This window comes from Cyprinodon variegatus, unplaced genomic scaffold (genome assembly GCF_000732505.1).
Source record: "Cyprinodon variegatus isolate N-32 unplaced genomic scaffold, C_variegatus-1.0 Scaffold253, whole genome shotgun sequence".
Classification (NCBI taxonomy): Eukaryota; Metazoa; Chordata; class Actinopteri; order Cyprinodontiformes; family Cyprinodontidae; genus Cyprinodon; species Cyprinodon variegatus.
In genome coordinates, this window is record NW_015150706.1 from 324495 (window position 1) to 351757 (window position 27263).

The 27263-nt window shown below is 37.0% G+C and overlaps 1 protein-coding gene across 11 annotated transcripts in view; it reads left to right on the forward strand.

Moving 5' to 3' along the window:
* The window catches only part of ptprm (protein tyrosine phosphatase, receptor type M), a 230477-nt gene that overhangs the window by 69048 nt on the left and 134166 nt on the right, over positions 1–27263 (forward strand). For all 11 annotated transcript variants that reach the window (XM_015382250.1, XM_015382251.1, XM_015382252.1 and 8 more), the window contains exons 3-7: positions 1041–1315; positions 10288–10366; positions 13207–13322; positions 14942–15116; positions 23969–24262. In XM_015382250.1, coding sequence (XP_015237736.1) covers positions 1041–1315; positions 10288–10366; positions 13207–13322; positions 14942–15116; positions 23969–24262 — 939 coding nt within the window. The remainder of the gene's footprint in view (positions 1–1040; positions 1316–10287; positions 10367–13206; positions 13323–14941; positions 15117–23968; positions 24263–27263) is intronic.

Genomic DNA, 27263 nt, shown 5'->3' on the forward strand with positions numbered 1-27263 from the left:
CAACCCGTTACTAGCATGGGGTACCTAATAAAGTGGCCAGTGAGTGTATACAGCATATTGACAGAAGAAAAATATTTTTATCTTATATGCAAAATGCTTATATATTTTTTTTGCAATTTGGTATAATTGCTCCTCAAGATGGGTTGCTCTGTCAGCTAAAGACATGTTTTGAAGTCTTTATACTTCAGTTGATGATTAATTGATTACTACATGGGTTCAAGATTATTTCAATAATCAATTAATCTGATTAATTATTCATCCATAGTGTGGTTGTAAACACATGCATCTAATTAACCGACAACAGTCTCTTTCACTGCCCCTCTGTTATCTTACCTTGTGTATATGTTTCTGTGTATGTGTACAAGTTTATGTCTTAGTCTGATGATTTTATAACTGTTGATCTTTTTCATTGTTATATAGCACATTTTAGCTTTAGGAATCTATTGTTATGTAAATAAGTATTTTTACTTAGATTGTTTTTGGAGGACTTTCACCATCTGTCTATAGGGACTTCAGGTGAAAATAGCCTTTGGGATACAGAAATATTTATTAATATGCACTTTCCCTGTGATAAAAAAAAATCTGATTTACTTTGGTTTTACACTTTTGAGATGTTACATTTTGGCTCTATAGTATTTATGAAATATCTCCGTGCTAATCTTTCAGCTTTTCTTTTTTTTTTCTTTTATCAAAATGTTCCTGTCTCTATCATTTTACAGACATCTATATAATGGACACCATCCAGCTTACCAAATGTTACATTGCCATGGTATATATGAATACATGGCCAATTAAACAGTCTAACAGATAACACTTCCAAGCAGTTTTTAATGGGGTTTGCTATTATTGACATTTAAAAAAATTCACATGCAGGAAAAGGTTATTTTTAAGGTTATTTTGAAGTCTGAATTCAGCTTTTGATTTTGCTGGATGACTCTTTTCTATCAAATCTACATGCCTATATTTTTGTGGACTTTTTGAACTGAAAATCTTTTCAAACTACTGTAAATGATTTATCATTCTTTGTTTTACTGTAACAGGGTCTGCTTTCATAATGGTGAACACATCAGGCCGCTTCGCAGGACAGAAGGCTCTACTGCTGACACCCCAACTGAAGGAGAACGACACACACTGTGTTATTTTCCAATACTACATAGGAGGAAGAGACAACAGCCACCCAGGCCACCTGAATGTCTACATCAAAGAAAACAACAGTCCCATGGGGATGCCTGTTTGGAACATATCAGGACCAGCCTCTCGCTCCTGGGGACAGGTAGAGCTGGCCATCAGCACCTACTGGCCCAACTTCTACCAGGTGGGAATGACTTTTGCTTTGGCTTTTTTAATGAAGCTTTAGGCATCCTGTATAAGTCATAGAGCCCCTTTCACAATGTGGAACAAGATAGGTATTATTGCAGAAGGTCTAAACAATTGCACAAAAGCCCATTCAAAGCACCTTGGATTATTGATTTTTTGCAGCTGCCTCTGTATCCATGGCAATCTCTTCTCTTTCTCTTCAATCCGAGTCAGTTCCCTTTTTTTCCAATTTTGAAAACTCATTTTCACTTACCAATGCACATGACTGCTGGCTGGGGCAAGGTGATTTCACACTTGCCTGGCTATTAGTCTTCGTCGAGCTTGTTCCACGAGTCCACCAAATGTTAATTGATGCAGAGAGACCCCTTAACCTCCCAAAGGGAGCAGGTCCTTCTGTGTATTATTTCATTAAGGCCTGGCAGAGCCTCATCCACATTGGAGACGATGCAAGTCCTCATGCCTGCTCATCATAGCCGCTCTGATAACTTAGTTAACAAGGGATACCGCTGAGATTCTCGCTGCTGGATGCAGTGTAGAAGGTTTAATAAGAACCACGAAGGAAAAAAAGGAGGAAATAAGTTGAAGGCAGCAGTCGCAGTCAGTGCCAACTACTGGCGAGATGCTTACCTTCTGTGTTACTATGCAAGTCTCCTCAGATGTATTCAGGCTTGCTAGAGAGTAGTGTAAAAACACTTTATTGTCTTGCATTAAAACAGATGCTTGATAAATATAAAGTTGTGCTAATTCTTGACGATATTTAAAACATTTTGTAGAGCTTCATCTAGCATTTAAAACCAAAGTTATAGTTGGGATTGGTTTAATAAGTCGGCAGATTTATTACAGATAAGAGCTGCAATTGCATGTTTATGTTATTTAAGCATGTTATTGAAAAAAAATAACACTGCACCTTATTAGCTCTCATTTTGTTGAATAATTTTAATGCATAAGATGCTACATAATACCTGCATAATACCTTTATATTTGTCATCCTGGTCACTAGAAACAACTCAGTGCAAAATCCCCAACAGGAGAACAATTAGAGTGCAATTCATGGCAAAATTATTCACAGCTCTTAAACTTTTTCAGATCTTGTCACATTTTATCCACTGAGTACAATGTGCTTTTTTATTTTATTTAATGCATTACACAAAGACAAGTGGGATTAAGTTATGTATCTACCTGCCTTTATTTATGAAAACCAAATGTTGCCTTTTTCCTTTGTAATATTTCTCAGGCAGATTAGATGGAATGCTTTGGGTTACATCGATGTCTAACTCTTGTTGTAACTTGGTTTTATTGTAATAATAATAATTAAACTGTATTGATCCTATATTGGAGATATTTACCTCTGCATTTGACCCTTCCCCTTGGGGAGCAGTGTGGGGTTAAGGGTCTCTCCCAGGGACCCAAAGTGCCGGCTTTGGGGATCGAACCAGGTACTTGTAACCTTCTCAGAGCACAACTGCACTGATCTAACCACTAGGCCACCACTAACCCCATTGAGGGGGACTTTAACTTGGTTACTCAAACATATATGCACACTGTAGTTAGGAATCATTCTTTTGAAGCTCTGACTGAATATTTTGTATAATTATTTAAACAGTTGTTTTTTTTCAGGGTAACCTTGTATTTGGTTCTATCCATCTTTCCTTTATATCCAGCCAATTTCTTGTCCCTCCTACAGAAAAGCAAACCCACACCATGATGCTGCCAACACAATGCTTTAAGAGGCTTTGCTTTGCGTTAAGCATTTTGCATGTAGGCTAAGGAAATGTATGTTTGCTGTGATCTGACCATAGTGCCTTCTTTAACGTGTTTGCTCTCTCCCCAATAATGACTTTCTTCCTGCCTACGGTCCATGGTATGTTGACTTTTGTGCGTTTCTGCTAAGCTTATAGTTACCATGTGTTCCACATAGGCTGAGTAGCTAGACTTATGCTGACATTAAATTACATACAACTGAACTCTGGTTACCTAAGAAGTGTTTTTTAAATGTAATGAGGTTTATTGGATTTTATTTGGTGGCTATTATTGTAAAGTGAGTTGAATAAAAATGCATGTCACCTTTTTCAGACTATTTTTAAAGTAACATATAAAATCTCAAAAGCACTGTTTCATTTTCCCTTTATCTTCTGATTGTCACTTGCTTACTGAAGTTTTTTAATTTCACATAACATGAATAAAAGTTAAAAGGGAGCGAATACTTTCACAAGGCAGTTTAGGTATAATTATATCCCTGGACAAATGGTCTGCAGCATTATACACTATATCACAACTGTCCTTTGATGGGTGTTGGAAACATTTGCTGCCTCTGCTGCCTTTCAAATTCCGAGCTTAAAAGGCCTGCTTTCACATGTAATTGTTCCAGGGCTAAATTGACATCATGGGTAAATGCGAGGATGCTAATGATCTTGGAAACAATCTGTCAAGAAGGACACCAATGCTTGAAATTGTCACTAATTAACAACATGGCACTAATTATAGGTATGTTTAATTGCATAGCAACCTAGGAAATTGTCAAAGGGAAGCCACCTGATACATGGAAGATATTTTCTAATCACCGGTAAGGTTTTCAAGCAAGGTTCCAGCCTTTGTACCTTTTGATAATTATTCATCTGTCTAGCAATGCATTGAACTTCAAGTTGGGATTGTCATGCATTTCCAAAATGGACAAACAGTTTTTAAAATGATATTAATTTTTAATATATAATGATATACAGGGTACATGCATATATTATTCATCTTTATTTATTTCCATTCAGTGTAATATGCAGCAGGACTAATCAAACCTGCCATAATGTATTAAACTAAGTCCCATAGGGATATCCAGTGCAGCGATTTAGACGCTAAATTCTGGTCCTGTTGTCCGTCTGTCTGACAAATGAGAAATGCCCCATGTGAATATTTTCAGTGCAGGTCAGGCGCAATTATGCGTGGAGCAATCATTGATGTTGGAATCAATTATATCACAGCTATTAGAGAGGCTGACTGATGTCTGTTGCACAAACAAAGGATTTCAATTAGAGCACAGGGGCCAGTTCATTTGTCTTGTGGCAATATATAGAATGGTTGGCCTTTTAATTTCCTTTAAATTATCCCTTAATGAGGCCATAATTGGCACCCAAGACTTTGCTTTCATATTTTAAGGGTCGGGAAAAGAAATGTATAATTAGATGGCGTTATCTGAAGGCATCCTGCCTACCAGATGACAGTTGTAACTCCCTGCCTCCATATTTCCTAGCCAGTAAAGGAATCTTGGAAATATGCCAGTGTTTAGCCAGCAGCACATGTGGTTGTGTCTGACACCTTACATAGGACATAACTAGTAATATAACGAGTCAAAAGACTTTGCAGATTGATATTTTAGGAATCACAGCATCCAAAACATGTGCTGCTGTAGCATATGTGGTGTAATTGCCATGTGCACCACGCCCTGGGTTTGGGAAGGGATTGGCATGCTGTTACCCTTTTTATCACACTGCAGACCAATGGGTTCATAGCTCTGACATTCTACTGCAACACACCCTCCTTTAAGGGTTTGGACCATTTGTTTTGAAAAACTTTGCCCTAAAAAAGAAAAAAAAAAGGAAAAGCAATGTTAGTAATGTGCTGTGGAGTTGCACCCTCAGGAATTCTTTAAAAAAGAAAATCACAGTATGACACCAACTGTTAACCTTAAAAGAAGATTTCGATACAGAAAGTAAAAGCATTTTGAAGGGTTTATTCAGAAGCCTTTAATCTTCTCTCCCTTTTGTTGTTTTTAAACAAATTTGACCACTTTTTTGGATTTAATTTATGCTTTTGGTATGTATGCTTAAGTAGCTTAAGTATAATAAAAAAATGCCTCTCCAAATGCATGATTATATATACTGTAGAGGAAATTCTCTGAGACATAGGTATTGGCATTTTGCTGCGTTTACTATGATGCCCTGAACGAAAATCTACTGCTTTACTAACAGATTTTTGTTTTTGTTTGTCATAATGTAATTTATGATTACATTTAATTTTGATTTATGTCTTTAATAAATAAACAGAACTACAGGCCCATCTCAAACATACCCTTCATAATTAAGATCATTGATAAAGCAGTGTTTAATGGTTAAATTGCTTCTTAAAATTTGCAATCAGGTTTCTGTGCTTACCTCAGTAGAGACTGCTATTTTCAAGGTGTCAAGTGACATCTGTATGAATGCAGTCTGGGCTGAGAACCACAGTGTTGGTATTATTAGACCTTAGTCCAGCATTCAACAATTTGATCACTCCATTATACTGGAGCACCTGGAAAACTGGGTCAGCCTGTCTAGTACAAAATCCAACAGCTTTATATCCCATCTGATGGACACAGCTTTTTGGTGTTGGTAGGTAAATTACTGTAATAGCAACCACAAAAAAAAAGTTACCCAATGCTCCATCTTGGGGCCTGTAGTGTTTAATAGTTAAAAGCATCCCCTAATAGACTATAATAAACAACATCTTAAATTGCCATAACGATGCAGAAGATATGCAGATTTATATTATATCACCAGGTGACTGAACCCATTCAAATGCTGAGTAAAAGCGTAGAAATGCAGGAATATGCCAAAACTTTCTCCGGCTAAATAAAGAGAAAGCCGATTTTATTTATTTATTTATTTTTTAAACAAAGGAGGAGGGATTGAAGGTTAGACCACGGATCAGCCATGAAATCTAGGTGCAGTGCTTGACTCACACATTAACCTTTAGAAACATATAAAGCGGTCGCAATTTATCCTTCTATCACCTGAAGAACATATTTAGGATAAAATCATTTAATTGCTAAAACTAGTCCATGACATTATCTTTTTGGAATGAGAACATCTGTAAACCTAAGGTTCAGCTTCAAAGAAATGTTTATGGGCCAGTATACTGGTCCCAAGCTTTAGCTGGGAGGTAACGACTGAACTATTTGGTGATAGGCTAAACAGACAATAGGCTAGAGGAGGCATATAAAGAAAAGACCCACTTGTGACAGGCTGGAGCGGCTGATTTCTGGCTGACTATGACTGAACAGAGTAGAGGCAGGCTTTGAGCACACTGGATGATGGCTGACAGGCTGGAAGCAGATTTTGAGCAGACTGGTGACAGGCAGAAGCCCTCTAGATGTGACCTGAGTCAGAAACAAATGAGAATCCATTAAGGGCAGGTTGGAGTATAGAAACACAGAAACCTAGGAAGGCTGGGATGCACACTGACACTAGAGTTATTCTCATATTGGCAAGGAAGAGACATTCTAAGAGAGGCAGGTATAAATGGGCGCAGTAACAGCTTGGAGGAATGAGGGTGATTGGGAGAGTGGAAGGTGCATCTGCTTACTCTGATTAGCAGAGTGGAGCAGAGCAGTTGGATGAAAGCAGACAGCCAGCCAAAAAAAATCCCAACAAACAGGATTTACGAATCTTTTATTAATAGAATAGAATAGAAATCCCTTTATTGTCCCACAATGGGGAAATTCTTGTGTTTACAACTGCAAAAAGATTATAGAAAAATAATTGATTCCTGCGATGGTGTCCTCACCTGTCTACTGAAAAGGTAGTTTGGACAGGTGCAGCTGAACCCTGCTGTCTGTTTGAGCCTATAAGTGATTTAATGGAGAGCTTGATTGTTTATAAATTATATATCATTTGATGATGTGAAGTAATGCTTACAATTATGGATGATAAATTAACTGTTTGGTTCAAGTTCCTCCTCCTAGTCAGACCAGCCTACTAGTGTCATTAAGAAGAAAAGACACTTTGGTTAGACATATTTTATTTGTGTTACAGTTTTTCTGCCAAAAGGATTTTTTATTTATTTATGAAACATGTTAAAAGTCAACCCAGATACATTCTTGCTTTTAAATCAAATTCTTCTGACTTAAATAATATCCCCATGAGTGCTTTTTAGTATGTTTAGAACTACTTCCTCAGGAACTTCTCTGGCAATCCTGTATTTTGAAACTTGCTACAATGCAAGAGGTGCCAGAATACTCCCAGTTTCCTTACTAAAACTAAGAGAGTAGAGCCATCACCCCAGTTTCAGACTCCTTATACTGGTTCTTTGTATCTCAAATAATAGCCTTTAAAACACTAAAAGTCATTGAATGGATTATGTTATGTCCCCTGACAGAGCCTAGGAGATAATAGGAGCCAACATAAATTTAGACATGGAGTGGGGGAGTCAAAAAGGCACTTTAAGAGGTTCATTCTCTGCCACTTTTTAGAAATTTTCTGTAAAGACTGATAAAGGTTTCAGAGAGACCTCAGGCCAAAGCAACAAACAACCTTAAAAGAAAAAAAAATAAATATGATGACTTACCTACAAAATAGCCTACCTAACAACACATACAGAGGTGAAAACCAGGGTTAAACTAGAAGGCAGCTCTCCCCTACCAAAGCCGTCTGAACCGGTTCACATAAGAACAAATATACAGAGCATTCAATCTTACACAACAGCATGGATGTATGGCCGACAAATAGCCCAGAAGTGCAGCTTCACAGCCCTCATATAGTGTGTAGATGATTGCTGATTGGACTGAAACTCAGGAAGCGGCACCCAATCTTAAAGGCGGAGCCCAAAAATAAGCAAGGTATTACTTCAGTGCAACAAAAAAAAATATTGCCATCCATCTTTGGGATGTAACACTTACACTACAATGCACTGCAGGTTTGTTGTAATTGGGTCAACCTCCCAGACCTCTAAGGTCTTCTGGGCCTTATTCTCTGCATATCTAGAACCAAACGCAGAGAAGCAGCATTTAGATCTTATGCTACACTTATTTGGAACAAAGTCCCAGAAAACAGGAAAAGTGTAAAAACCCAAATTTCTTTCAAAACAAGGCTAAAAACCCATTTGTTTGGATTGTCTTTGTCTGTACTACTAAAATTGTTAATTTATAAATATTTAAAAGCAACATGAGTAAAAAAGTTAATAGACACAAATATAGAGAAATTAAAAATAGTACTGAAAACAAAGTTAATTTGTTTTTTTCCCACCTGGAAAGTGACAGCAGTTAATTGTAAAAACCCAATACTGAGCAGAGAGAAAATAGTTTTCTTTAGCAGAAAGGCTTAGAGCACCACAGGTCTCTAACTCTCAAGGAGACATCTTAACAGGAATTTATTATCCAAAGTCCAAAAGTAAAACACACAAGTTTACCAAAATATGGAAATGGACAACTAAAGTGCCATTTAACTTATCATTTGGCCAAAACTGTAATATGATGATGAAACAGAGACAAACCTCCAAGGAAGTACCTCCTCTTCAGAGACGAACATTTATGGGCATAAGGAGGAAGTGCAGCAAGAAGTGGATGAAATTCTGAAATATCATTAGTTAAAGTCAATATTACGATATGTTAATGCATTTACTGCTCTCTATGTGTTTCTCTTATGCTCCATTCACTTACAACACTTTGAATTGTCCTGGTCCTGGCGCTATACAAGTTAAGTTCACTTGTCTTGCAATCAGAAGGCAGCCAAGCAATAAATGCTAAATCAGCCAAAATTAGGTACACTAGTTCACATATGACAAATGCCAAGCTTTTATGAGTGGCAAGAAAAAACATAATTGAAAGCCAGAAACTCCAATCTTCAAGGCTCATGTCCTGCAATTTCTGGATGTGTCTTTGCTACAGGACATTAGGTTTAAATGTAGTGTTGCGCCGATGCCATTTTCTGATCCCGATACCTGGCTGTGCAGTATTGGCCAATACCGATACCATACCGATATCCTCTGTTTGAAATTGATGTGTGTGTTTGTGTGTATATATGAAGAACTGCATACTACTTGGATGTAAAATAATCGCCATCATGGTTTTGTCAAGCTGCTGCCTACCTTTGTGAAGCAGGAAAAAGACTAATACAAAGTGAATCCAGTAGAACTTTTTATTGCCTACCTGGAATGGGTGACAATAGTTGAATAAACTTTTGGCTCTGAAAATGGTATCGGTGCCCTATTTGTTGTTACTCGCCGATACCGATACCACTATTTTTATGCTGGATCGGGGCACCGCCCGACACTGGTATCTGTATCGGTGCAACACTATTTAAATGGCTGGATTACCTTAGCTGTTTCTCTACAGGGGCATTCTAGTGAAACACTCATTTGATCCAGGTTTACTGAATAAGGGGAACCTTAGAAAATATGGTTATGCTTGTTAAACATAATGCTTGAAGCATCAGGGTTTGGGAACATTTTTAGAAGACAAGGGAAATACAACTGATCTGAGATGATTGGATGATTGGTTCAAATACTTTTGGGAATAATAATGAAAAAAAATGATCAAGGTTGCAGTAGCCTCAAGACTTGATCTGGGTCAATGCAATGTGGAATTAGGTGATTCCGCATTAGATTGGACTCTATTCTACTCAAATGTTAAATACCATCTGTTCTTTTAATTCCACATTACAATTATTTGCTATTTATATATACTAATATTTACTGTACACAAACTATCTTAGTTCCCCAAGGAAAATCCTTTGTCATTTCCTATCTCGGCTGTATTTATATATGAAGACGGCCATTAGAGCTGTTGTACCAACAGTAACTTTGAGGATGCTGTTGTATTTTCAAATACATGTTTTACTTTTATCAATGCTCAATTATTCATGGGAAATCTGGACGGAAGATAAATCAAGTGATTAGCTATAGATTAAAAAGCCCTAGCCTGACCTTTTATCTTTGCCTTTCGACGCCCACGCTTTGTGTTTGTCACCAACTGTGTGCTAATCGTCCGAGGGCTCAAACCTAATTTAACACTTGCATGTCATAACACCTGTCAGCACTGACATATTGTGGAAATAATGCCCATGGCCCGCAGCTGTGGCACCAGCTGCAGCCCCCTGTGAGAGGAAACAGAGTGAGTTAAGTGAGAGCTGGACTTTTGTTGTACCCTTGCCCAGCCCACACTCAGGTATCTTTTGAAGAAGTGTGTAATCTATCACCGGCCTTATGAGTCTCCTTTCTCTTCCTCAGATTGTGTTTGAAGCCATAACCTCAGGGCAGCGCGGCTTGCTTGCCATCAAAGATGTTGTGGTCCAGGGCCACCAGTGCAGTAAGTCTATTTTCCCTTCACTATAAAAGAACATCATCAAAACTGTCATTGTCCTTTTCATGACACCTTTGTGAATACCTATGTCCTAGTTCAGCTCAAGGCCTTCCTACTTAAACAAAAGGGCTTAAAAGTATACCACAGTCAGTCAAGATATGCTCCCCCTTACTATCTGCTGAATGAAGATTTATGAGGATATAAAGTAGTTTATATGCTAAAGTATATACAGGATACATTGGGATGCCTGTTTGAATTATTTCAATTCAGCAATCGCAAAACAGCAAAGGCCTAAAGGAAAAAAAACCAGAACACATCATGCAGCTTTTATTTTTTTCAGAATGTATCTTCAAATTACAGCAAATAAAACAAGTACATTTTTTATATGTGCAATTTCCCCAGACATTAGTAAAGACCCAAGTTATCTACTTATCTAAAAAAAAAAAGATTACAATACCTCCACAACCTAACGGTATCTGTAAGTGAGTGGATGAACACAACGACACAAAAAGCTGTGAATATAGGGATTGTGTAGTCTGTTAAAACGAGATTATGATTTAACTCCTTGGAGCAGGAATGGCCCTGTATGTCCCTTCAAACACAAAGAATAGACGATGTATCCAAACGTTCATGATAAGAATCTGATGACAAAAAAGATTCTAATCAAGATAAAGACCAAGCTATGAAACCTCATAGCAGGTCTGAGAGAAAAGAAAAAGCTGGAAAGCAGTCTAAACAATCAACAAACGTACTCATTAATTTAAAAAAGTTAAATCAAAATCTCATCTTAGAACTTCATACAGTTTCTACATGAAATTATTCAATTTCATTACAAATAAGAAAGCTTTCCATTCTGGAGTTCCTCCTGGTAAAAACGTCATGTCAACACCTACAATAGAAATATATTGAGAGAGAAAAGCAGTTACATGTTTTTTAATATGTCAGACACAGGTATATATATATATATATATATATATATATATATATATATATATATATATATATATATATATACATATATATATACATATAAAATCTATGCCATGTTTAGGCTGTTTTTTCTAAGGGGTAAGATAAGGGTCAATAAAATGTTTGCATAAATGCCCTAATTTGTAAATAATGGTTAATGTCAGTAAAGCTAGAATTTGTTTGTTCCTTGCTTTCATCTCAGATCATCTGTGAGAAAACAAGTTATTAGTGCAAGTTAGATAGTTGCAACTAGTAAAAATCAACATTCACGGATAAGAAAATTTGATCCGTACTAGTAAATGTGTGATTTATACAAAACATTGCTAATCTTTACTCGTACGGTAATTTTGTGACTCATATTCATACATTTGTGAGATGTACTGGAAATCATGAATCTTACTCATAAATTAGTTTCTTTTTTCTCATAAATTTGTGATCTGTATTTTAACATTTGTGAATCTTAATTGTAAATATGTGATTTGTTTTCAAAAATTTGGTATTAGTAGTCGTAGATTTGTGATTCATTCATGGAAATTAGCAACTTGCAAATCAGTACTCATAAATTTGTGATCTAATACTTGCAAAGTTTTAACTTCCTAACTTGTATTTAGACAACTTGTATGACAAGAAGAAACAAACAAATCCTAAATTTATTTACATCAGCTCTCATTTTCAAATCTATGCATAGGTTTTTATTGACAGTTATCTTAACCCATATTTTTTCCTCTATAGTCTTTCAGAACTTCCTTGTTTTGGTCATCTGAGTGCAGAAACTCATGTTAGTCCACACTGCTGAAGTAAAGCTAAACAATTTCCACACTTTACCCTAAAGTCTAAATCGATACTACATTGCTCCTCCCATCATAGCCAAAGTATTAAGGTCCAATTGGCAATCACTAATGACTTGCTCACCACCTTAAAGCAGCTGAATTCCTACAAATGTTATGTCAATAAGATGGATTTATATGGTCAAACGTGCAGCATATAAATGTATTCCAGCAAATCAATGAGTCCTTGCGACGTGGACGGTGTTTAAATGTTCAAGTGTGAGGGGATCAATGATCAGCTTAATAGTAGTGGGGCTCTTTTGAGTGATAAGAAAACTGATGAAAGTGACATCTTGGTGAAGCCTCTTCAGTTCATTTTCTATTTATACAACCACCATTTTTAACGTGTTATTGTGCCACTAGTGGTCTTCTCAACTTCTCACCATTCGAAAATTGATTAGCGTCCAGACAAATTGACAGAAAAGAGTTTTAATGTAAGGGAGATGGAACAGAAAGGTCATAAAATATTAACAAGAAGTGAGTGTTGATGATGAAAGCGATAGAATTAGCTTTTGCCAAGTCTTTAGAGATTTGGTTATGTTTCGAATCAAGGTCGCTCCACTGAATTGCCCTATTTTTCTATGTGAACACCAGCACTTATTAAAAAATGTTCTAAATAAGTTACTTTGTGTGGCCCTTCTCGCTGTGAACATAGTGATAATGACCTCAAATTGAAGAGAATAGTGCTTATTGAGAAATGTCCCAGATCGTAGAAAGAATTCAAATGAGACTCTTCAGGAAGTACACTTTTTCATGGATTTAATAGGAATCTTTGTCGATTCATTTTTCAAGAATGTTAATGTAATGTCTCTGACAAAAAGATGTAGGCCCTCAGCATTAAAATTGCTCAAATTAATTTGTTAGATCTTCACTTTCCCTACACATTCTAGGTGCATATTTTAATTACATGCATGAAATCAGATTGTTTAATGGTTAAAGTCCTGATCTAGTCATTGTGGTAGTTTTGCACTCAATTAATACAAAATCACAAAAACTCTACTTTCCCTTTGGTCTTCTGTTGTGAAACTGAATTGTTTGTTGTTGTTTTAGTGAATACGCCACACTTTCTGACTATTAAGGGAGTGGAAGTCAATGCTGGACAGACTGCATCTTTCCACTGCACCGTTAATGGACGCAAGAGAGACAACTTCCGCTTATGGCTTCAGGTAAGTAATAGTTTCATACATTTTTACTCAAAAAATTGGAAATAGATGGTACATGATTTAACCTTAACATTTAAAAGTGTGGTCCCATAATTTAGGACAGGGTGGAATTTTAAATTGACTACTTAAACTCCAATGAAATTACTTACAATGTAATCTAGGTTTCATGTCGTTAAATAAGGAAGGTGACTGATTATATTCTTTAATACAATGGGTTTCAGTTATGTAGATAATGACATCAAAAGTTAGTTGCATTAACTATACTGTTCATTGTTTGATTAGTTATACCTATATAAGGTAATTAAATACATGAGCTAATGAGTGGCATCTTAGATTTAAAAACATTATTGCTTATTGATACATAGTTTACCCTAATCTTTTTACATTTGAATAAACAATTGATAAAAAATTTAACACATTTTGAGGAATATGTGAATATTAGGTCACTCAGAAACAGGCGCAAATTCAGCTTAGGGTTTAGTGCCTTGCCCAGAGGCACATCAGCATGAGATGAAGAAGCTCCTCCTACTTCAGTTTTACATACCTTATTTATGAGAAAAACACTTTTATTCTTCTTCCCAGGCTATTCTGTAAGTTTAGGTTTGAAAAGTGTTACTGTCAATTTTTTTACTGGTTGAAGAAAGGTTCGATTTTTTTTATTTGCTTCCTGCCACTAAAGCTAAAATGTGTCTTACTCTAGTCAACATCCAATATCTTATTGTATCTTTAAAAAGTACAACAACTTGCCTTTTGTTGAGAACTCCAAAACAGGAACATCATCTTTGTTTGCTAGCGAGCATGATGGTGAGGACAGGCTCTATTCTGAAACTTAGACATTTATTCCCAGGCTCATAACTGTGCCTGGAACGACCCTCCTGGAAACACAAGTTGCTTCTCCTATTTACCAGCTCTAAAGCTGAAACCTTCGCTGCTTCCCTTTGCCCCGTGTGTTTGAGGTTTCACCTGCAGCAGCTGCATGCCAGGGGATTACAGTTGTTTCAAGTCACCGCAGTACAGTCTTAACCTACATAAATGTCGACTCCATGTGGATACAGCATGCTATATCTGGCACGGAGCTGCACAGCAGTCTTGCGCTGACCTTGTTCTGAACAGTGAAGGTAGTGCATCTGGCAAACATAACCTGAGCTGGCTCGGCTGCTAAGCACGCTGTCACATGTGTGATCGGTGTGAGCGTGACGCCGCGTAAAGGTCCTTTGCCAGGTACTCCATCATTTTAACAAACACATCCTCATTAGCACAGGAGCTGGAAAACAAACATTAAGTGAAGTCCCCCGATGACAGTAATGAAGAAATATTTCTAATGAACAAATGTCCCCCATCTGCCTGCTGTGAGGGGTGACAGCTGGGGAGGAGCCCACTGCTCATGTGGGTCTATGAATGTGTATGTGTGTATTTGTGCACTCCTGTATGATAAACGTGCTCCTCTAATCAGCCACCAATAGGAATGACAGGATGCAAACCCACAAGAGTCGACAACAAGTACATTGAACTGGAGTTCCCAAAACAAACACACAAACACATACACACAAGGTCAGGGCAATTTGCTTATTGAACCTTTCCATTTCCAAGTCTGAATGTGTGTTTGTCTACGTTCCAAACAGGGCATTGGTGGAAGGGAGGCCCCGATGAAAGCAACTAAACCTTGGAACAACCGTCGCTTCATAGGCACTTTTGATGTAGAGAACACCACCAAGGGCGACTCGGGCCGTTACCGCTGCATTGTTCACTCAGACAAAGGGGTTGGAGTGTCCAATTATGGTGAACTAACCATAAAGCGTGAGTATTTGTCCAAAACAAGTTTGGACTATTTTGTATTTGGTATTGTAGCATTTGTGTGTAAATTATATACATATCTGTAATACCAAAATAAATGGATAAATAAATAGAGGTCATGATGAAACATTTTAAATTGATGGTTCAATTTAAAATGTTATTTTTTTAATTCAAACAATAAGTATTGACACTGGAACAAGAAATGACAGGTAAAATGAAATTGCCAGCATTAGGTTTTAGAAAAGGTATCGTTTCATCTTAGTGCAGAAATTATAGTGTTCAGCTTCACTTCACAGTTTGCTCATTGGAGAAACTTGCTGTGTTGTTTGCTCTGCTTCTGCATCTTTCAACGTAAAAACATGACAGACATCGTGAGATGTTGGATGGACTGAATTTGACAATTTCTAGTTTTCAGCTTCGGTCTCCTTGCTATGGTTTGGAGAATGCGGTGGGGAGGTGAGATGTGGATAACAAGGAAGACACAGAATCGGGTTTAAATAGTACCACTTTTTCCACTTATCAATCATGTTATCAATCCTTCATGGAAATGTGAAAGACTCATTGACAGCTTTCAAAAAGTCTTGGGAGTTTTTACCAAGGGTGGCACAGCCAGTTGTTAGGTTTATAGTACAATAATTTTGATAAGTTATTTTTTTGAATATTTTTGAAAATAGCATTATATTTTGTAGTGCATTGAGGTGAATATTTTTAAAATATGCCCACATGCAGAATATTGACATAGTAAACATTCACTATTGAACCTTAAATGCGCTGTACCTGAATATGCGCAATTTTGAACCATTGAGGAGTTTAGTTTGCACTGTAAGCCCCGCCCCTAATCTTCTCCAGATGATAAACTTTCCTCCAACTCTGCTTGCACGTGATAACGCACATATCTCATCATAAAAGTAATGAATAAATACCTATCTAGGAGGACTGCAGCCAGTTCTGAGTCTAGATTGAATCCAAGGCGATCCTGCAAAGCTCTTCATCTGGAGTTGGCTGGTCAGAGATTTCCACAAGCTTTGCTCCTTCTTTGTTCCATCTCTACTTTTCTCTTTTTGATTCAGCTGAAGTTGGCTTTTATATAAACAGAACACAGCAACAGTTTTGAATAGCTTGTTGTTTTTATTTTAAGTATCTTATTTTTGGCTAAGCCTAGAGTTTATAAACTTAAACTTATAACCTGCAGCTAGTGAACTGAAGTAGACAGGAATATATATTTCTGAAGATGTAAGGTCCAATTTCAAAGGCTGGACTCATCCCCCTCCTCGTGACCTTCATGGGTGATAACAATAAGCAAACAGAAAATGCAGAATGTCTTTAAGTGAAAAGGTCTTCCAATGCCACACTGAAAACACAAGCTATCTAGCCTGATTTGTTATCTACATGACTTTAATACTTCTCCTGTAGAGGCTGTCCTTGACTGAACACAATTCCACCTAAGAAGACCACAAAGGCAAAAGGCAGCAGGGTTTACAGTAACCTCTCAGATATTTCACTCCTGCAGTCATTTGATATGAATTTATGGAGTCGTGCAAAGCTAAATCTTGCAAGGCCTCTCTTTCCTGCAGCCCTATAGCCCAGTAATGGCCCTCTATATTTCTTCACCTCAATTTTCTCCCCGGTGCTCTCAATTGAATTTACTGCCTGGATTTTTTTATTTTTTTATTCCTCTATATTTTTTCTTTTTTTTTGTCTCTGAGCTTTAAGTGATTGATAGGTTTAATCCTGCCCGTCCAGAATCGAGGTCTGTCAATCATGCGAGAATGGCCCGGCACAGACACAGCAGAGTGTAAAAGGAAGATAAAGTCTCATTGCCTGAGTGTATCAGTTGATTTCAGTGCGTACTCAAGGAAAATTTACTGACACACTGGAGGCTCTCAGAATCACACTCGTGCATAAACACAGCACCTAAATCACTTGCTCATCTCCACTAGACAGCAATGCTTTTGCTGATCTCTGCTTTCGATCCATTGCTTGCTACATACGCGACAAACCTGTTAGGTGTAAATCTGTTGAGTCAGAAATATGTAAAACTCACTCTCCTTGTTAATTCTTGGTAATCCATCCCCATTTACATTTAAATTCTATGCTAATTTCACATCTCGGTAACTTTGACTCATTTCAGTAGGATAAAAGACATTTTCCCACTCATAAGTGGCACACATAAAATCTGAGATCTGCTCTGATTGTACAAGTCATAAAACAAGCAGCGGTGAGCTGTAAATCCTCCTTAAATGTGTGTTTCCTTTCGTACATGACTCGTTTTTGGAGGGGTGACCGTGGAAGCAGCAGTGTGGATTATGACCCCTGCTGGAGTCACACATCCTCACTGCTCGTTATCATATGTTGCCTTTTCCTTCAACAGGACAACGTTGAATGCTTGATTATCCTGGATAATCACATCAGCGTTTCATGCCAGCGTTCTGTCAGAATTATGCGTCCGTGTGAAAGTGCTCCGCATGCATTTTCAGAGTGCTGTGCAGACTGGTCCCGTTGAAGGCCGCCTTTCTTTTTTCGCCCGTTTTCCACATTTTGATGAGATCTCCAGCAGTGCAGCCCGTGGTTTTGAAAGGAGGATAATTACTCCCCCGGCCAGGAGCTGACTCCTTTTCCTCCGCCCTGGTTGGAATCACCTGGAGCCCTTACTGAGCTCAGGCGTTGTATTCTGGGCCACGTTTACCGGCTTAAGGATGTGAAGGTTGCAGATGTGTCGACACTAATGAGAACAGCTGCCAAAAAAAAAATCAAAGTCAAGTCAGGCTAGCCCTTCATTTTCCTGTGACCACCTTTTCCTATATCACACGGCAGATCAATTTCCTACTTGCGGCAGCCCAATTAGGAAAGCGTACATCATAATGAGGACCCCTTGCATCTTAACAAGAGAAGCTCAGTGCATGTAGCTGGCAAAGGAAAGATGGATTTATAAACAGCTCAGACTAACTCATTTTAAAACAGAGCTGAGTGGCAGCTCTTATTATTCCTCTTCATTCGGTGGAAAGGAAATTAGGGTTATGTGTTTTCATGTTCAAGTGTTTGAAGTATGTGCAGTTTTGAGATGATTAGTTGTTTATCAGCTAGTAACAGTCAACCCTTGAATCATATTAAAAATCATATTTATATATGTACCAAACCTGTTGGTCTCCTTGCTGTTAAAACTTTATAGTGCTCCCCTTTGCCAACCAGTATGGTTACTTGGACCCTTCCTGAACCAAACATACAAAGAGATCACTGACCTCTGATCTGAGTCATCTATTACTGTAGAGGATTAATTACATAAAGAACTGAGGTCCAAGGACTGAGATGGGCACATGAGAAGACTGATTGGATGATTTGACTGGTGGTTTCCTTTGTATAAATGGTCATTTGTTTAATTAATATATTCCATAAAAGGTTCTTAACAATAGGCATACAAGTATTGTTTCAAATATCTGATAGATTAGTGGGCACGTCTCTCCAGTAATGCAATAATTTATGCAAAAAGAGGCTCTACAGTATCGAGTTTATTTTTATGAGTGTACTTTTCAAAAGCCCCAACATTTCTGTTTAAAATATCATTATTGCATGATATCACAAATTATTTTACTATTGAGATAAACTGAACTTGGGGTTTTTTTCATTATCCGTAGGACACAGCCATTAAGACAAAAATAAATTGTGGAAATATTCTATGTTTGATATAAGCAATCTATCACTCTTCTAATTTTTATCATCCACCTGAATTGTGGAATACAAAAAGTAAAAACGTTTTTCTTTAGTTTAAGTTGGATGCTCGCTGGTTCTAATTTTGGATCCATGATGTGCATGTCAGGGTGTGAGAATCTGCTCTGGTGAGCAGATGCTGTGGTAGACCAAGACACAGCTGTCTTCAGGCCGTTCGCCCATCTGGTCAATATCAAGACAGCAGCTGCTCTTGGACCATTGGGCACGTTCGCCACTGTCATCATCCACTTCCACTGAGTGTCTTGCTTGGTCTGAAGATCTTTCTGGATCCCTGCTGTGAGACTTCTATGTCAGGCTTAAACATTGTTAATGAAGTCTTTCAGAACTTGAGCATTTTAAACACTAGTAATCTGTTATTTGCTGCACACCTGCTATGGCTGAACAGAGGATTAGGGCACCTAGAGGAATTATTCCATCCTAGTAAGATGCTGTGACTTCTGAAGCTGCAGCTCCTCATGCTATCTGTGGTACTGTACATAACTCATTATAAAGTGTTTTGCAAAGCTATTGATAGAAATCAACTTTTTAGGTAGTTTTTTTTTTTTTTTTTTACAAAACTTGAAACCTTGTTGAATATATTTGGGCCTTTAGGCACCAGACCAACACAAAGTACTGTATAATCAGAACGAAAATGATATAAGACTATATTTTACATCTACAATCTAAAAAAAACATCCCCGTTTTTAGGCATAAATTAATAAGCTGCAGAACTATTACATTATTTCTTCAAAAGCTTTGCATGTAGTTGAACATTTTTGTCAATTTTCTTTTTAAAGTAGCTAAAGTTTAGTCCAATGTGATGTTTGATCATCACTTTCTAACTCTTGCCACAGATTGGTTTTGTCTTGATTAAGACACTCCAACACATACATGTCTTTTAGTTTATTGTACCATGCACATAAGTCAGGGGTTTTGTTTTAACAGAACACTAGTGTGTAGATTTTTGCTTTGTCCCCAGTATTCCTGCAGGATAATTGCAAAATAACTTAAAACATTAGCTTTCACCTTGCAAATCTTCATTTAAGGCTAGTTTTGGTCAACTATATGATATTTGTGAAAGTTTGAGGAACTGAACAAAGTATTTCTTTTAAATGACCTGATAGGATTCAATGCAAAGCAGTCATGACTGAGTTGGCAATAAAATACTTTGGCCATTTGGTGTCCTGCATCATAAGATGCTTCGCTATCATGAGCATGATGGCAAATGTTCCAATAAAATCTGTCAAGTGAGTCACATCACTTGCTTACTTGCATCTAAGACTACAGTATGTTGTTTTCCTGATATATTATTTTTTCCTCTGACTTAAACTGTAATATTTCTGATTTATACGTGACCTGTATGTGACCATTTTCTGTTTTCGGAATCTCACATTGATCCAAATGTTGTTTTCGGCCTAACTCGGTTAAACCCCTTTTAAGACATACCAGTCCATCAAAGCCCATTAGAACTAGCCAGTGATTGAACCCAGATTTTGGGTCACCTTACTGTCTGGTCTGGCTCTAACATGCTGACCGAGGCTCTGCATGCAACTATAGAAGATAGCTGGTTCATTTTAGGTGATGTTTGCAGGCAACACAGAAAGCTCAGATTAGCAGGGGTTTAGGTACTTGAGTCGGAGGTCAGTGCAGGGTAACCATCTGCTAAAGAACAACCTGAGATCTGTCGTTGTACTTCTTAGCCTTTGTATAAAAATCTCAACTAATGCAATTTCTAAGTTGTGTTTGGGCTCATTACCTGCTGAAAGTTTTTATTTTTATTTTTATCCAAGCATGCCTTTGTAATATTTTTAATATATAATATATATATATATGCAGTATATATATATTTTTTTGCCCTTTCTGAGATGTGTTTTTTCTTTTTTGTTAAATAGCTTAATTTTTCAAATGTTTGGTCTTCTTCCCATAAATTGGTCTTGTGTGTTCATCTAAGCTTATTTGATCTACTTGTTTTTGACACCGTCACACAAGAAATTCTCCTCTGTGAGAAAAAGGTATTTTTGTTCAATTCTGTTTGATCCTTTCAGTTTTATGCTGTTAATATTCAGATTTATGTGTTGTGGAATGGAAGAATGAAGGATGTTAGGGTTTCAACGAGAAATATTTTATTGAAAACAAAGGAAACTGTGACTGAATTATTGTTTTCCCTAAGAGACTGTATTTTATTTATTTTAAATGATAAGCCACCCTTAGCAGCCTATACTGAATTTAAAAAGGAAATGAAAAAAATCTTTATAGCGGTCCCAAGGTAGAAATAATTAGTCTGACATTTTAAGATACCTCATTAAAGTAGAAATGGCACAAGGTTTATTCAAGATTAGATAAGTATTGATGACATAAAGAAGAAAAGGTCACTGTCAAGGTTGTCAGTGAGCGGCAAGTTTTACAGAAAGAAACAAACTTGTACTCAAGAGGAATGTTTCTTTTTTTCTTTTGTCCAAACAGTCTCATCGAAGGTGAAGAGGGCCAGTAAACAAATTCCTGTACGCCATTAATTTTTGCCATTACTTCATTCGACATCTACACAACAGGAAAAAAAAAAGTGGAAATGCTCAACACATTCCTCCAAAGACAAGCTTCCAGTTTTAATTGAATACTTCTAGGGCATTGTGTGGAGGTTGTCTACGTTGTGAGCTGCAGACACTTGAACACTTAGGTTTGCAGAAAGTCAAATGAATTGTTCCAACACTTGAGAGTCAGACTCTGAACTACAGTGACATGAATTAAATAAATGTTGTGATGTGTAGTTATTTTTCTTCACCATAATTTTTCCATAAATGAATATTCTACAGCTTGAACCTTTTTTCAATTCCCTGCACTTAAAGCATCAATACTTGAATCTGACTCGAGGTCAGGGACTCGAGCCTTATCAACAATTTATCTCGGGCAATGAGGTGTGAAAGCAAACACTTATATATAAACTACAGGCTGCTGATATGCCTATAATGTGAAAAGGTATTTGATTTATTAGTTAGATGTGCCCCCATTCATATCAACAAATAGTCCGTAACTGTTCATCTTTGATGTCCACTCTTAATAATGACCTCACAGATGTCTCCTAAACTCATCTTTTATCCTTTTTTTTGCTTTTAAATACCTTTAACATACCTCACCTTCAGCATCTTGTTTCCTTTATGTTAAGAAAGCATGAGAAAGTCAATCACAGTTTTTAGAGAACAAGAAAAAGAACAAAAAGAGGTTGGAAATGCAAATTTATTGTGTTGATTAATAGATATTATTCAAATTCTGTGTCTCTGAGGGAAAATAAAACATTTCAAGTCATTAGCAGCACAGTATAGTTTTGGAAAAGGACAATTTGAAGAGAGGAGTTTTGGCTGAGTCATTGCAAAGAGACCTTTAGCTAATCAAAGGAAAAGCAATGTCTATGCTTTCTGTTATTCTAAATTACTCTATAACAAGAAGTCAATTTCTGTTACTCTTCTTTGAACCTAAATGCATATTCATACTGTAGATGCAGTGGTTTTTAGATACTTCTCTTTTATCCACTGTCAATGCTGTCTAGTCTGCAGTGTATGCCAACTACTGTAGATGAATAAAGACGTAGGATTTGGCCTTGGACATGAACAAAATATATTTGACATACTGTAGACATGCCTCCATAACAATGTATATTCAGCTTAAACTTGGAGTGAGCAATTGGAGATGTGTCTTAGATTAGCTGCTAAAATGTTTTAAATTTGATCTTTGGAAGGAAAATGATATATTCCAATGTAAAATTAGCATTTGACTTGGACATTTGGCCATAAGTGACTTTGGCTTGGTCACCAATGTCTTGACACTTAACTTGGAGTGGAAGACTTGAAATGAAGGACTGATATTTGACTTAGAATTGTTTTAAAAGATTAAGACTTAACTTGAACTTGCCAATCAAAGCCTTAAGGATTGCCTTGCAGTAAAAGACTTGTTAACAGACTAACATTTGCTGTTTAAAGACTTTAGAGAAAACTTGGAAGTTTTTTAGGACTTGCTCTGAATGCTATGAGATGACACAAATGGGCCGTACATATATTTTATTTATTCATTTATTTGTCAGGGACTGTACACATGAATGAACATTTCTTTAAATGTGTTAGTATTAGCTATGAAGCTAGTTTTCAGCTGTTGTCCATGAGAAAGTGAGAGTTGGGACAAATGTTCCTTAGACTACCTTATCCTAGTGTTACCTTTTTTTACCCATCTGTTTAGGGATTAAGAGTTCTAACTGCATTTTTTTCATGTAAGATACAAATTTGGTTTCCATCTTTTTTGGTTGCAAATTAGAATTATTTGGATTTAAATCCCTTTTCTTTTCCATTTATAGATACATGAGATTTCTTTTACTTTTCTTTTTTTTTACCTCCTCTGCAAACACTGACATGTATGTAGTTTGTAGTGTATAGTTATAGAATCTGTCAATAAGATTTAACTCTTTATTTTTCAGGATTAAGAAAATCTTCATTGTAATCTTTGCTACATGGTTGCCTTCACTGTAAAGCCAAATAAGAAAAGCAACTAAATATGTTTCACTTAGTCAAAAAGACACTTGAGTTCGTGTTTCAGACTCTCATCAGCCCATTTAAACAGAATTACAAAATTCTGCCACGGCCACAAGTTGAGGGATTAAAGCAGCACATGAATTGATGGGAGAAAGAGCACGTACTGTAATTGTCAACTGCTTGAGCTCTTTCAATAGGAGTGTTCTGAATGAAATCAATACATTGTTCAATGGGAGCAGTATTTGCCAAGGTCTGACTAGTTTTATACTAGTTTTCAAAGCTGCTCTTTCTTTTGGAATGTTTGTGATTAAATGACTCTGCTGCAGCTGATGAGATATTCTATTCATCAGGCTGGAGCTATTGATTGGCTTTTGTTTAATTCCTTGATTATCGAGGAAGAAAATAGAAAAAAATTCTTTGGGAGCTTTTACTGAATTTCGATCGGATCCATTGTTTAAAAGAAGTTTACCTTTTTCCATTTCAAAGCTCTTATGCAGGGTTTTAAAAAGATCCCTATGCTTCTCCCTGAAAAAAAACAAACAAACAAAACATAAATGTGTTTTATGTACGGTAATAACTTTTTCTTGCCAGTACACTGTGAGAGTCTAAAATAAGTTAAACCTTTTGTTTCCTTAGAGCCTCCGGTGCCTATTGCCCCACCCCAGTTAACTGCTGTTGGAGCCACCTACCTTTGGATCCAACTGAATGCCAACTCCATCAACGGGGATGGTCCGATAGTCGACAGGCAGGTTGAGTACCGCACAGTGTCAGGCACCATGTATGACCTGCAACCTGTAGACAAGACCACACACAAGATCGGCCACTTGGATCCAGACACGGAGTATGAGATCAGCGTTCTGCTGACCAGACCTTTGGACGGTGGCACTGGAGCTCCTGGACCTCCTCTAAGGGCCAGGACCAAATGTGCAGGTAAGAACACAGCATGTAAACACAAGGTATTGCTGAAATACTTGGGGGAGAAATACACAATAGGAGGGTATGCATGCAAATATTTCATTTTGATGAGAACGTTAGGACTTCATTAGGGTTTTTTTTAAATGAGCTATATTGAACATAAAATACAAAAAAAAGATACTAAGGAAACAATTAAATTTACATACAGATATAGGCAATGAAAAGCATTTACAGTAGCACATAGGTCAAAATAGTTCAACGATGGTAACCTAGGGCGCTGTCACACCTTGCTGATATAGATGGCGTATGTCTGAAGTCACAGAATCTCCTAAAATGCTGGCATATGCTGCACTTTGTATGTATTTTTTCAATTTAGTGTATTCATAACGAGTCCAGAGAGTATGTCCAACTACAGCCTAACTTAAGCATAACGCATGGCAGCTTAATGCCCATGATATGATGCACAAGCTAGTATCCTGAGGGGGGCAGCCAAGCGCCTGGAGGCCCTGGCCTGCATAAAAAGATTTCTTCAAATGGCGGTATTAACCTAGCTTCTGTTTACCGCACAACCAAAAAAAGTAAGTAAAAAGCAAAAAAAGCAAAAAGAAAGAAGGTTTGCAGTCACAGCCGATTCAGCATCATGTCTGCAAGGAGGTTTGTTGGTTGTGGGTGTTAAAGTAGGGAGGATCCATCACACCTTCTCGCTGAACCTATGATGGGGATGAGGTCTGGAGGAGAACTGACGGTTTCCCCCTGTGAACCCCCTTTTATTCCAAAACGCTGCCAATACGCCATTAAACGATAGCTGTAAGTTAGAAACATGTCAGTGGTGGTCTGGAATACGTTAAATATGTTGATATAAGTTAAAGATATGTTGTTGATAAGTTATGCATAAGTTATATATTACTCATAGGTGTTGGATAAGCTAGACACCACGACTTATGAGTAACTTACACATATGCCAACAATCAGATAACTTACCTGTAACTTACGGCCCATATATGAGCATACCCTGGCATGCGTCTGGACATTGCCGTAGTTCGACGTCTGCCAGCGTGTTTCACCATGCTTCAGAATGCTCATCACTTATACAAAACCTACAAATAACTTATCCAAAGTATGCCAGCGCTTTTACCAGATTTTTCGTACGTCAGGCAAACGCTAGTCTAAATCTTCAAGATGTGACAGGGCCATTAAGAACAAATGCTTTTGACTGAAACATATAAAAAAGAAAACAGCAAACTGGGTTTCTTCCACATTTTTGATTGTAGTGGATGTTTTTAACATCTGACTTCAAATTTTTTGAAATGTTTATCTGCATGTGATTTTTTTTTTTAGACATTTTGTTAATTAATTGACACTTCATTTCTACAATAATTTTGTTGGATTAGCCAGCTGGTTCCTAGAATAACAGTTTAATGTGCGGTAGTGTCATGACTAAGAGCACTCTGTTACAGTTAATATTTGTTTTTCAAACTCCTTAAGTTGTAGATCCCATAAACAAAGACAAAACCAGATAAATCATTGCAAAATATATTATAGTATTTCCACCAACAAGGTGCAGACTTCATAATGTGCGCAGTAAATATTTATGTTTACCAGTCTAGCTGCAGGTACATAAATGTTGAAACTAACAGCTGCAACAGTTTCCTATGATCAAACTTTAACCTTTTGGAAGCTTCTTCTTGCATCAGTCTGCCCTCCGGCGCACATTGCCAAGGCAGCCAGTCACGAAAAGATATTGATATGTGACATCTATGTTTGATGATGTTTTTCAGACAGACCAATAAAGGAACAGGGAAGCTATAAGGTTCTGTAGGTGGTGCAACTCTAAACAATCCACAACTCAGTGCAGTTTAGAATAAGCACTTGTTTCTTAATGTTTTACGCCTTGAAATTTGGGGGGAAACGTTCATTATAGATGTTCGCCTGATATCTGCACTACGTTTGAGTTCCTCAAGTGTAAAATTAACAAAAGCTGCGTATCAGACATTTAAATTGTTTTTTTTTCTGCACAGATTAAAATAAAGTAAAACTTTCCAATTAAGCAGTTCCATTTTCTTTTGGCAGTAGGTGATAAGTCATAAGGTCATAAGTTTTTACATTTAATTTGTTTCTTTATTGTTAAGCTTAATATTTTAGAAACCACAAGGTTAACTCCTGGTTGCTCATCTATTTGTTGCTGTTATTTTCACAGATTTAGATTTGGACGTTTCCTTACTGTATGGCTTTTTTGTGTTTATTCCAACAATTAAAAGATTAAGGAAAAGTAAATAATTAGTGTTGTGCTAATTGATTGATGGGAAAGTATGTGATCGATGATGTCTTTGTGGCCAATTGCAAAAAAAAAAAAAATAAACAGCCACCTCTATCTCTTAGTTAGTTTTAATTTTAACCATTGAAGAACATGTGTGGAGGTGGGACAAATCTATAGCTGTCATTGGGGAAATCCAGAGCAAAAAAAAGCCTATATTGCATGTCAAAGTTTGAATTAAAAGCGAAAGGTCACAATAACCACCTCTACAAAGTACACTATAGCACTTAATCTATGTATCCTCTTCTTCCACCTCAAGGTTTTGAATGATCATGTTCTGTTCTGTTAAATACTGATTATTCCAAGAAAATACGCTGAAGTTTGTGTCAAAATGTGGAACGGTTACAGGGTTTCAAATATAAAATTGCAATTGGCTGTAAACGATTTATACTTGGTTGTTATAGGATTTAAGACTAAAAAGCCTCATGAATTATCCCTTTATTTGTCCATTTCATCTCCCTCTAAAGTGTCTTAATTTAACAGTATCAGACTGATATCACGTGAAGCAATGTGGCAACTCCAATTTGGCCCCATTATTTCACCGCTGTGCTGTGGGTAGTCAAACCCAAATGTGTGTATAAACACTAAAGATGCCTGATGATTTTGAACCAGTTGCCCTTCTCACAACATTAACCAGCGAAATTCCCCTGCTGGACTACGATGCCAACTTGAGGGACAAAACAAATCGAGGATCAGCAGTTT